The 12,973-nt window shown below is 34.2% G+C and overlaps 1 protein-coding gene across 3 annotated transcripts in view; it reads left to right on the top strand.

Moving 5' to 3' along the window:
* phc2a (polyhomeotic homolog 2a (Drosophila)) overlaps positions 1 to 12,973 on the top strand; it is a 61,826-nt gene that overhangs the window by 14,002 nt on the left and 34,851 nt on the right. For 2 of the 3 annotated variants that reach the window (XM_056449010.1, XM_056449008.1), the window contains exons 2-4: positions 1,837 to 2,077; positions 6,516 to 6,745; positions 8,903 to 9,046. In XM_056449010.1, coding sequence (XP_056304985.1) covers positions 6,563 to 6,745; positions 8,903 to 9,046 — 327 coding nt within the window. In that variant the 5' untranslated portion in view covers positions 1,837 to 2,077; positions 6,516 to 6,562. The remainder of the gene's footprint in view (positions 1 to 1,836; positions 2,078 to 6,515; positions 6,746 to 8,902; positions 9,047 to 12,973) is intronic. The other variant, XM_056449009.1, reaches the window with a different exon arrangement.

Raw genomic sequence — 12,973 nt, 5'->3', positions numbered from 1 at the left:
GTGCTGGGATGTGGCTGGAAGGGCATCTGCTGCATTACACATATGCTGGATAAGTTTGTGGTTCATTCTGCTGTGGCGACCCCAGATTAATAAGAGACTAAGCCGAAGAAAAATGAATAAATGAAATAACGAATGCTACCTTAGTAAAATCTTGTGATGTGGAAAAACCTATTTGTTTGACGGCAGCACCTGTGAATTTGTACATTCTGTTAGTAAAATGCAGGTTTGTGAATCTCTCATGTACTGTATAAAATTAATGTGATGTTTATTTTGTTTTATGATAAGTGATAATGTGAAGGAAGCGCCTGATATATTGTCTAAAATTTAGGATTTTACTCATAAAGACACTCAGTCAAATTACGTTACAATGTTCAAAAATATCTGTGACGCATAATGATTGACAGGTCACTCAACCAGTGACTGTGGCCAGAGAGCAATAAACAACGTGTCCAATAGATGAATAAACGTCACCATATTTCGAAAGAGCATGCACCCATTGGCTAAATTCTCCATTCAGTCAAAATAGAAAGTAAGTTACTGGCTAAAAGTGGATCACAGATAGAATATGCAACAGCCATCAACAGCTTTGTTTAGGTTTTAGTAACTATAACTTTGACTTTTTATTTAGTTTGTGGTCTCATTTTATTTGTAATATTGTAAGCTATGACATCGCCTTGCTTTTTACTACAAAGACGCAGTTTTTGCATGTAAGTAACATAGTAAACGATGCAAACAACAGGTCTCTGGCAGAAACGGTGACAGAAACAAATTACTGTAATAACCTTCCTTAATTCAACACTATTGTGTCGTTGAACTAAATGTTCTCTATGGAATGTTTTCTGAGGATTCTTACATTTCAAAATAAACCATGATGTACGGCAATGCATGCGTGTCATGTTATTACGATGATAAGTATTTACTCTATATCTAAACAACTTACACAAATGTATCAAATACATTCTTTATAAGCTTCCCATTGAAAAACAACTAGCAACAAGGCTGATGTATAGTTTGTCACGATTACTCATGTTCTTTGTGATGTAATCTATTCGTAAACACTGAAATGTTTAATAAAAACACACACACACACACACACACACACACACACACACACACACACACACACACACACACAAAAACCCCACAAAAAACCGCGCCCCAGTGCATCAATGTCCTGATGCTGGCTAAGAGGACGACCTTAAAAGTTGTGTTTAATGGACAGTTCACACGAAAATGAAAATTCTGTCAACATTTACTCACCCTTTACTTGTTTCAAACCTGGAATATTTTTTCAACAGAGGAAAGACATTCATAGGAATTTTGAACCACTTAAGTGTGAGTAAATGGTAAGGAAATTTAAAATGTTGTGTGTGTACTATCCCTTTATGAAATCATTGGAAATATAGGAACAGAAAACTCAATCAAATTATGTTTGATGTTCAAAAATATCAGTTAAACGACATTAAAAGTTGTGTTTAATGGACAGTTCACACGAAAATGAAAATTCTGTCATTTTTTGCTCACTCTTTACTTGTTTCAAACCTGTTTGTGTTTCTTCTGTTGAACAAAAAGAAAGATATTTTGAAGAATGTTGGAAAAAACAGCCATTGCAACAGTATATTCACCAAAAATTTATACCGCTTAAAGTTTTTTTTTTTGTTTTTTTTTTAATGTACATTATGATCTTACTTCATGATATGCATATATGTGTAAACAGGGGCACTGTATAGAAAATCATATTAATACCCCTGAGACATATTAAAGCAGGTGGATTGCACTGTATAAGAGATGTCCCATTTGGTTTGGTGTGTAACATTGGGTTTTCTGTTGCTCTAGCTGTTCCTCGGCTGAGTAAAGGAAGTATTTGACCAACAAGTGTCCTCCCAGCCCCCAAGAAGAAAAGCCCAGCTCATTTCCCCTGCAGCAGCCTTTGATGTGTGTTTGTTTAATGGCATTATTGGGCCCAGTCATCTGTGATGGGAGGAGTTCTGCTCCACACAAGAGTCAGAGGTTGGATTCTCATTACTGCTAGTGGTGTACTGTCACAAGTTGTGCTGGAAGCTGTCAGACTGCCTGAGTGAGTACAGTGCAACAGTTTTTTTTTGCATGATTTTATGATGGGAATTCAGTTTCTCTGTTAGCAATTTGTCAGCTATGTTCATAAGTTAATGAATTAGCTACTGTTAAAATATTAATATTTCTAGCTGACAAGGGGAGGTCACGCTTAAATGTTTTTTTTTTGCAGTCTACTGCACTGCACCTTTTTCATTGCTTTTCTTTTCTTTGTAAATGCATGCAGGATGTGTATGTGTATGTATATGGATTTGGGGTAGGAGTTCAATTTCTTAACAGGACTTAATGTCCATGGTGGATAAGATGACCCTGATACACACATAAACTTAATTAAAGCTTTAATTAAACATTTTTAGGGACATTGTGAAGACTTATTAGTTACACACCCTAGGTTTTTTCAAACCCATGAGACCTTTTTTATCTCTGAAACACAAATTAAGATATTTCCACATCCTCCATAGACAGCAATGGTCCTGAGATGTTCAACGTCAAAACATATTGTCATAACATTCCATGCGACTTCAGTGTTTCATCTTTAATCATACAAAGCTGCATGATCCCTTTTGTTCGACAAAAAAACTTAAAATCAACTTTGTTCACAAATGTTTTCTCTTTCTCATCAGGGTGCACGTTTACTACAGGTAATACGACATATCAGAGTCAGCAGTTCAACACGCAACATGGATTGTATTACGTGTATTAAATGCGCACCCTGATCTGACGCGGAACACATTGGCAAACAAAGTTGTTTTTATACAAGAGTGTTTTTGGAGGTTCATATGTTGCCACTGAAATCACACGTAAAGTTTTGACAATGTTTTTGGTTCCTTTTCTGGACTTTGAACATCTCAAGACCATTGGTGTGCGTGAAGGATGAGAGAGCTCTCTGATTTCATCAAAAATAACTGAAGATAAAAGAAGAGCTCAGGGGATTGAAATGACATTAGGATGAGTAATTAATAACAGGTTTTTCATTTATCATACTAATTAAACTAATCCTTTAATCTCAACATTTATTCAGTGTCTTGTTGTTCCATATATATATATATATATATATATATATATATATATATATATATATATATATATATATATATATATATATATATATATATATATATATATATATATATATATATAATGTTGACAAAAGTGTCAGTTTTAAGTCATATATTCAGTTGTTTAAGATAGAAATGGTCAAACTGCCTTGGTAAAGTTACACCTAAAATAACAATATCTTTCAAGATTCTTATAACACTGAAATAACACACTGCAAAAATGTTTTTGCCTGGTTTCTAGTCCAAATATCAAAAAATTCTTAAATCAAGAAGCATTTTCTAGAAAAGTAAGAAATATCAGCTTGCTTTTAGAAATATTTATTCATTCATTTTCTTTTCGGCTTTGTCCCTTTATTAATCCGGGGTCGCCACAGCGGAATGAACCGCCAACTTATCCAGCACATGTTTTATGCAGCGGATGCCCTTCCAGCTGCAGCCCATCTCTGGGAAACATCCATACACACTCATTCACTACAGACAATTTTGCCTTCCCAATTCACCTGTACCGCATGTCTTTGGACTGTGGGGGAAACCGGAGCACCCGGAGGAAACTCCACACAGAAACGCCAGCTGACCCAGCCGAGGCTCGAACCAGCGACCTTCTTGCTGTGAGGCAACAGCACTACCTACTGGGCCACTGCGTCTCTTAAGCTTCTCTTAATTTCGACATACTATTTCAAAAAACAAGACCATTTATTTTGTCAAGAGAATCCAGCCTGATTTTTGAATCTGGAATTGAAACAAGACAAAAACTTAAGCAAAAAAAGCATTTTGCAGAGTACAAGATTGTTTACCTAAACCTTTAAAGAAAATGATCTGCATTCTAAGAATGTAATCTTTCTGCCATTCAAAGTTTTACTAACCAGCTTCCCACCTTTGACTACCTCTAAATACCAAATGCATTTCAGAGACACAAAAGCAGTTTTACCTGAGTGGAAAACAAAGCATTAATTGTGCTTTAAGCACCTGAGAACACGTACTAGAACCTGCTGCGAAAACATCTGTTATGGTCTGCAAGATCTCCAGGTGGATCAAAGCCTGCTTCTGTCCTTCAGTCTCCACATTTGCTCAGAGATACTGGAGCTGGTGTGGGCATGTGGATCATAAATAGCCTGAAAGGATTCTGAGAGGTGTTACAGTTCGGCAGTCGAGAACCGTAAAACATCCAGCAAAGCTTGTAGCTGTCACTTTCAGTAAGAATTCAAAATAAGAGGATTTGGTGTTGAAAAGACCTGCCTGCCTGCATTAAATTTTGATTGTGTCAGATGGGATTCGATGCGAGAGTGATATGGATATTTAATGCAGGCGGTTGAACACAGCAAACCACCAAAGTATATTGGAAACAGGTGAATGTCAGTGCTGATTTCCCCTCAGGGTAGCAGAGAAAGGGGTGTTTGCAGGACTGAATTTGTTCATTGCTGTTGAATAATTTGTTCATAGCTTGTAAAATTGTTATTGAAACTAAAAAACTTGTTCATAGCTTGTGAAGAAAATTTCTGCTATGTATAAAATTAGATGATTTTGCTGTAATATAATATAAAGCCACACATTTAATAATAGTGTTAAATCTAATATTTAGCAAATCTTACAAGAACTATGCATTTTTAATACCATACAATATAATGTTGTGATATCTAAAGGTTTATTTTAGGCTTAGTATTTATTAATACATTTGTAAGACTTTTGAATTGGATATTTATGGTTATAAACACACATTTGTGTAAAAAAACAAACACATAAAGGCTGCTTGAGATAACGTATAGTTCAAATTCTATAAGTATAGGTAAATCTGCAAGTTGCAACACTATAATAACAATATTACTGGATTCACTATTAGATAAGCTAATATTAGCTCATTAAAAACAGCATTAACAGGTAATTATATTTAAAGACTTGGTGCATTTAAATAGAATAAGGTTTCCATCATTTTTCAAATGTTCTTTTGTGTTTAGAAAAGAAAACCTCATAAAGGTTTAAAACAAGTAAAGAATAAGTAAATGACGACAGAATTTTCACTTTTGGGTGAAAATAGTTTTGGGTGAACTATATGCAATCTAGGCTTATTATGGATGTGTACCCCAGTATACATTTCTGGAGAGTGCAAAATAAGTCCCAGAAGGTACTTTTTTTTTGCAGTTTTTGTTTTCGTGAACCGCTTTTGGAGATTTCAGTGCTGTTTTCAGATTTTACCACGTTCTCACCCTGTAATTTACTTGTTTATTTTACTCTTTTGCTTTCGTCTTTATGGTCAACTCTTTGCGTGTGCTGCGAGCCACTGTAAGCGGTCAGCTGGTAGTGCGAAAAGAAACAGAAATCATTAGCGGTGCCATACTGTCTCGTTTGAAAGACGAAATACAGCCATACGTTTCACTGGCTACATAATTTGTGCTCTCCAGAAATGTATACGTGGGTACGTCTTCACAATGAGCCTGTGCTGCTTGTAACTTCGTAATCTGCACTGATAAATGACCTTGCGTAGATATTATGAATGATGCCATTACTGCAGCCATTGTGTGTTCATGTGCTCCTGGAAAGTTTGTTTTTACAAAGTTGGCAAATCAAAGTTATGACAACAGGTGCATTCAAGTCACTTTGGTCAGAGCATACACTATAAATGTATGAAACACAAAATGACGGTTGTTGTTTGTTCAAACTACTTATTTAAAATGATATGACAACACAATCTTGAGATTTTTTGCGACAACTTAATTATTTTATGTTCAATCCACTTTAATTTGTAAAAACTAATAACTTAAGTTGTTTCAACACAAATAGATTTTTTACAATGTATTGTATATTTATACAAACTCTGTTTTAACAAACTGGTCAATTCTGCATGCTACATCCACTGCATTCATCTTGTTTTATCTTGGCCACATCCCCAACTTTCAGTTTTAATAATGATTTTATGGTGCTGTTCATATGTATTCAATATGTGTTCATACAATCAAAAAACTATTTGTTGCTTGTTCAAACTACGTATTTAAAATGAGCTGAATCAACACAATTCTTAAGATTTCATTGGGACAACTTAATTTCTTAGGTTCAATCCACATAAATTTGTTAAAAGTGTTAAGTTAAATTTATCAATTTGTGTAGGGACAACATAAATTAATTGTGTGGAGCCCTGCATTATTTACAGTGTGTGTGTACCTTATAAAAGCAATCTTTGCAGCATGACTTGAACATGTCATTACTGTCTCTATTTTTACAGGTTATATTTACAGCGATGATTATGTGCTAACATTCTGTGCATTTTTTTACAACCCTAAAACATGATGTGCTGACAAGCTCATACTGTATGTTTTCACATTGACATGTTGAAGCACTCACTGTCAGCAGTATATGAAAGGTCATCACTGATCATCATGGTGTTATTCTCAGCTGAAGGATCCGTGTGCCGTGGATTGGGCACAGGCAGACGGAGGCCCATGGAGAAGGAGCAGGAGCAGGAGCAGGGCAGCGTGGCCTCCAGTGCCAGTGTCACCATCCCCAGCACTACCTCAGTCTCCACCTCCACCTCCGCCGGCACCATATCAAACTCCTCCAGCAGACAGCAGGCTGTGCCTCAGATATCAGTCTATGGAGGAATCGCAGACAGGCAAACCGTTCAGGTACAAATAAATCTCTCTCAGTCTAATGCCAGTGCTTTGCGTTTGCTCCACAAACTTGTATTATCCTCTGGCGCCATCTATAGGCCACTAGCAGCAAGTACTTCTATCATCTATCAGCAGCTATATGTGTGTTAAGTTTAACGAAGTTAATAAGTCTAAGTATAATATAGTTTAGGATTAGATCGTTTTCAATTTTGCTTCAAATTTTTGTTTATCTCTAATTAGTTTGATTGATGGTTTTGTTTTAGTTTACTTGACAGAACACAGAATATTTATATCATAGACAAAAGCAATGTTTAATGTTTGCAGTTTACATTAACTCGTTCAAACTATAAACGTAATGTAGTATATAGTAAATATAGTAGACTTATACTTAAGTGATGTATTCTGAAATATCCTCAATATAGTCCAAAAGTGTATGAATCAGAGTGAATCTGCTAGCCAGCAGTGATTGGCTACTGAACAGGACCTGTGATGTCAGCTGTATTGGAATGATAGTATTGTTGAGACACTGAGCACATGTCATTAAGGATTCAACTGCAGAGAGCTCAAGGTTTGGAACTTCACAGGGTAAAATCTAGCTTTTTTGTGTTGTTTTCCTTTTTTGTGAGATATGTAAATCTAATTCTGAAATAAATAATTCATTCATTCATTTTCTTTTCGGCTTAGTCCCTTTATTAATCCAGGGCCACAGCGGAATGAACCGCCAACTTATCCAGCACATATTTTACGCTGCGGATTCCCTTCCAGCTGCAACCCATCTCTGGGAAAAAATAAGTAATTGGTATTCTAAATAAGAATGCTTTTTTAAAATAGATATTTAAAAATATGTTTAATGATTTTGTTATCCATAATCTAAACAATAATATCTGTGTGCATTTTAATATCTGTATGCATTTAATAATATTAAAAAAATCTGAGCAAGCAAGTAAAGAATACTGCATGAATTATTATTTTACTATTCTTATATCTCTTATATAATATTCATATTTAAATCATTGTTTTATTTTGAATTAGTTACAATATCATAATTATTTGTTTCAACTCTTGGTGATTTATTACTTTATGTGTTTATTAATCATACCTCCTTTGTTCTCTGTAAATTACCTAATGTTAAAATCTAATACCTAAATTATGTGACATTTTAAAATTAAGATTGTTGAATCTATTGGTAAATGCTGAATCTGTTGTTCATTGTTACTTCATGTTAACTAATGTAGTAAATTAATGTTATCAAATGAGATTGTGGTGTGATCGCTATTGTACAATTGTTATTAATATAATAATGTTAATATAAGGATTAAACATTCCCCAGAAAAAACTGTGAGAAAATAACATGAAAAGTTTTACTGTGTTGCACAATTTTTCTTGTCAATGAAATGTTTTACTAGAAAACCAAACAAAAATACTGATTAAGCAAACAAACAGAACCTTTCCTTTGCACTAAAGGTTCTTTATAGTGGAATTTTTATTTTAAATGTCCTTAGCAGTAAGAAGTGGTACTTTCTGATCTGTTTTCTAAAACTTTCTTTGGGGAACCAAAATGGTCCCTATGGTCTACGGCAGTGTTTCCCAACGCTGTTCCTGAAGGCACACCAACAGTACACATTTTCAAGCTCTCCCTAATCCAACACACCTGAATCAACTCACCAGGACATTAGAAGAGACTCCAAAACCTGAAGTGAATGGGTGAGATAAGGGAGACATCCAAAATATGTTCTGTTGGTGTGCCTCCAGGAATAGGGTTGGGAAACACTGGTCTATGGGATCTATGTGAATTGCTTTATTTTTAATAATGTAAAAAAATAGTTGCATACTCGGACATCTGGTGGCTGACAGAGCAGTGACTGGCCTGAGGACAGTGTACACAGATCGTGTTAGGTCTGAAGAGAATGCAGTCATGCTGTCAGGCTGCTCTGATGGATGACAGTGACCCATCATGACTCCTGCTTTGAGCTCACACCGTGACCTTCTATGTTTACAGAACAGCACTCCAGTCCTTCTCTCTGCATACACCTGCTGCTTACACATAATATAAGGTCTTTAAGCCTCTGTTGTGTGAAAAGTACACCAGGAATGATATGTGCTTTACAACACTTAAGCAGAATATAACTGAGATGTTTATTTGATGATCCCATCCCATGTTACGTTGCTCAGGTCATCCAGCAGGCCCTGAACAGGCAGCCCAGCACAGTGGCAGCTCAGTATCTCCAGCAGATGTATGCAGCTCAACAACAACACCTCATGCTCCAGACCGCAGCACTACAGCAACAGCACCTGAGTCTCGCTGCAGTGCAGCAGGTGGGCACACATGGCATACATATATAAAAACGTTGGCTCCACAAGATTAGCAAAATATTTTAGCATTATTTGAGAATGATGAGCTTTATTGAAAATAAAACTTCTGATTGTTTGGACAATAAAAGACCTATTTAGATGAAATTTTTCCCTTGTCGTCCATCTCAAAAAATAAATATACCATAATTATTTTGGATCTTTGAACCTACATATATTTTAATTATATTTTATATTTTAATTTATTAATATATTCAGTCCTGTCCTGATTTATTCCCAATATTAGTTAGTCAGTATATATCATTGGTTTTTGTAACTTAAATTGTAGAAATAATAACCTTAACATAAGTAAAAACAGCTTTAACTGAGTAATCTAAGAGTTAGTAAATTAAATTGATGGAAGAAATTATATTAATCGAGCTGACATACTTGTGTGCTGTTAGAACAAGTTGTAATTTATTGCAACAATTTAAATATATATTTTGTATGTTATGTGTCTTATATTGGTCAAGTTTTATGAATGATGCCATTATATAGGCATATATTTTATATATATATATATATATATATATATATATATATATATATATATATATATATATATATATATATATATATATATATATATATGTATGTAAATTTATAGGCTTGAACATCTAATCACTTTAGTTGTCAAACAAATGGCTGACTCAAATGTTAACCTTAAGTAAATAAACGTTTTGCTAACATATTAAGAGTTAAAAATTGATTAAAGCAGAGAAAGAAAACGATTTAAACTATTGTCTATTAATTTGACCCTATTGAAATTCATTTATTCATTTTCTTTTCGGCTTAGTCCCTTCGGGTCACCACAGTGGAATGAACCGCCAACTTATCCAGCACATGTTTTACGCAGCGGATGCCCTTCCAGCCGCAATCCAACAAGGGGAAATATTTAAATTAATTTATTTAATTTAATATAAAATAAACAAGATAATATTTTTTCCCATTGTTAAACTAAATATGAATGTAGTCATCTTCCAGGAAATGACAGATATATTTTGTTTACACCTGTCACTTGACTGATCTAATGAACAGCACAAGATTCACAGGAACACAGTATTGCCCTTGAGAAACAATTATTATATGGGTAAAGGGGTTTTTTGTTTGTTTGTTTTTCTTTTCATTCTCATGTTTAAGTAAAATTTTGAATCAGGCATTTTGACGCCACTGTTCATGCTTGTTCAAGCATATGGATATATTAATATAGATTGCATGTGCATTATATTTCCTCAAACTTCTTCTCTGATCAAACAAAGTCTTAATATTCTTGTCTTGATCAGCTCACACAAGCTTTTTCTTGTTTGTTATTACAGAGTTTAAATCGGCTAGATGAAAGAAATACTTTGTTCGGTCTCTCGACAGGCTAATCAAACACAGAGGAAAAATGTACAAGCACAAACATGCTTTTAGTCCGATGGTGCTTTACTAAATGAAGATAGTCAGCTGTTTAAAATACAATTCTGTGAGAAGATATTAGATGAAAGTGTATGAGGTCTAATGAAAACCTCTGAGTGCTCTTTATAAACTGTGCAGTGAATAGATCATGCACAGCGTCATTCATCTTTTGTGACAAGTATTGATGTGAGATTGCTATGGCCAGAGGCATATTTTGCACCATTTAACAAAAAGATCTGCTCTGGCAGAGCCACATCTTGTGAATATTTGTGGAAACCCAAGGGGTACAAGCTTTTCTTAACAACTAGGTATTGTTTTGATTAATATTTTTGGCCAGCATCTCTAGTTCTGCTTTAGTGATTTGTTTAATGCTTCGAATTACAGAGCTTAAGTCAGCTAAGCCATTGATTGACAGATGGATTAAATTTCCTGGAGGATGATGCCATTAAGAAAGTAAAAAACAATTAGTTACTTTACTGTAAAATGTGAGTAAACCCATTGCCTTAAAGCAACAAGTTGAATTTACTTTTAAAAGTGAGTAAATGCATTGTAACTTGATGTGGTTAAGTTGACTAAACTTAATTTTTTTAATTCTACACATAATTCATTTACTTAATAATTTTGTGTGTTTTTAGTGTTAATCCTCTATTGTCTGTTACCGCAAACATAGGTTCGTAGATTTAAACTAATGTAATCTAATAAGACTGTTCTATTATTAAAATACCACATTCAGTTTACATTAAATTGATGAAGTGAACTTCATATACAGGAGAATAAAATTTGAATTCATCACCATCCCAGTAATTCATCTCCTTAAGCATTTTTCCATGTATTTGTAGGTGGATTGCAAGTGCCCAAAACTTTTTTCACACATATACCTGCATTTCTTTGGATGTTTTGCAACCAAAAACTATGAATTGTAAAATAATGAAATATAAAATTAAGAACACTGGGACTAAATAATAGAGTTACTAATTTGTAAACATGTTTTGTTTAAAACATTTTAGTCAGAAAAAAAAGAAATATCTGGAATATTTCTTTCAAGTAATTTTGGACCAAGAATTAAAATTCTGTCATAATTTATTCACCCTTCTGTGGTAATCTTCAGAATCTTCAGAAACACAAATGAAGATATTTTAGGTAAAAATCTGTGAAATTAAGAGCTGGTTTCACAGATTATGTTGTAGTTCAATTACAACATTTGAGTAATTATATAAAAGGTGTTCTTTCCCAGTGATGGGTTGTAGCTGGAAGGGCATCTGCTGTGTAAAACATATGCTGGATAATTTGGCGGTTCATTCCGGTGTGGCGACCCCAGATTAATATAGGGACTAAGCTAAAAAGAAAACGAATGAATAAAAGGTATTCCTCTTAAGACAAAACAAAGACACTGATATATACTGATATATAGTCTGTGACTAAATAAGACTTGTCTGTGAAACTTTAAATGATGCACTGATTTAATATGGGGATTTATTCAAATATAAACACTGAGCATCCAGCCATATTTGCAACATTTGGCCATAGATCAAAGCATGCTAGAATGACTTACAAGAACAAATGAGCTTCATTCTTTCATGCCACACCAACATATTTGAGCTTCCGCATGAACCAATGAGGTTTGTTCTTGTATATCTAGCAGATGTGGTTGAGTTTCAACATTTATATGTGAATAAAGGCCAGCAATAACTCTGTTTATAAAGTCTTAATGTCTTTTCAGAAGACTCAAGTTTAACTACTGGAATTATTTGGATATTTTTTTTATCTATTTATGAAGCATTAGACCAAGATGGCGCCAATGATGTCTGGGTAAAGTCTGGATACAGCTGCGGATAAGCACATCAATATCACAAATTTTTTGTGACACTGTATAACAATGATTCACATTTTTACAGCACTGTGACGGTTGGGTTTAGGGTTGGGATGGAGGCAGGCATTAAAATAATACAATTTATTGGGTAATTTAATAAATAACATAAATAATACTCGGTACAACTACTGTTTTTACATTACTGTGATGGTTAGGTTTAGGGGTTGGGTGGGGGTAGACGTTAATAAATACTATTAATGGGAAATTTTATAAATAATATATATAATTATTGTTAACTTATGGCCGCAACTGTATCCGATCCAGCAACAACTGCCTTCGAGCTGTGCTCTGCAGTTGTTTTGGGGGTTTTTGGTAGTTTGTCCCATCTTTAGACATATTCCTACAATTAGTTTCACCACAGACAAACTGTTGATTCTATATGTACTTCTTATTTTTCTAAATTCTTATTACAGTTTTTGTCCTGTCACTGTCATTCTGTTGCACTGTGGAAAACTTCTGTCATGAAAACAAAGTTCTCAGACAGTATGTGTAATAAAGCTCTTTCCGATTCTGATTCTTCTGAAGTTAAAGCATCAGAGATTTGGATGAAATGACCAAAACATTTATTCAGAAATTTTGAATTAGAACAAAAATCTCAAGCATTTAAATGAAGTTTATTTATAAAC

Source organism: Danio aesculapii, chromosome 23, assembly GCF_903798145.1.
Source record: "Danio aesculapii chromosome 23, fDanAes4.1, whole genome shotgun sequence".
In the NCBI taxonomy this organism is placed as follows: domain Eukaryota; kingdom Metazoa; phylum Chordata; class Actinopteri; order Cypriniformes; family Danionidae; genus Danio; species Danio aesculapii.
This window is presented reverse-complemented; position numbering and strand designations above follow the sequence as displayed.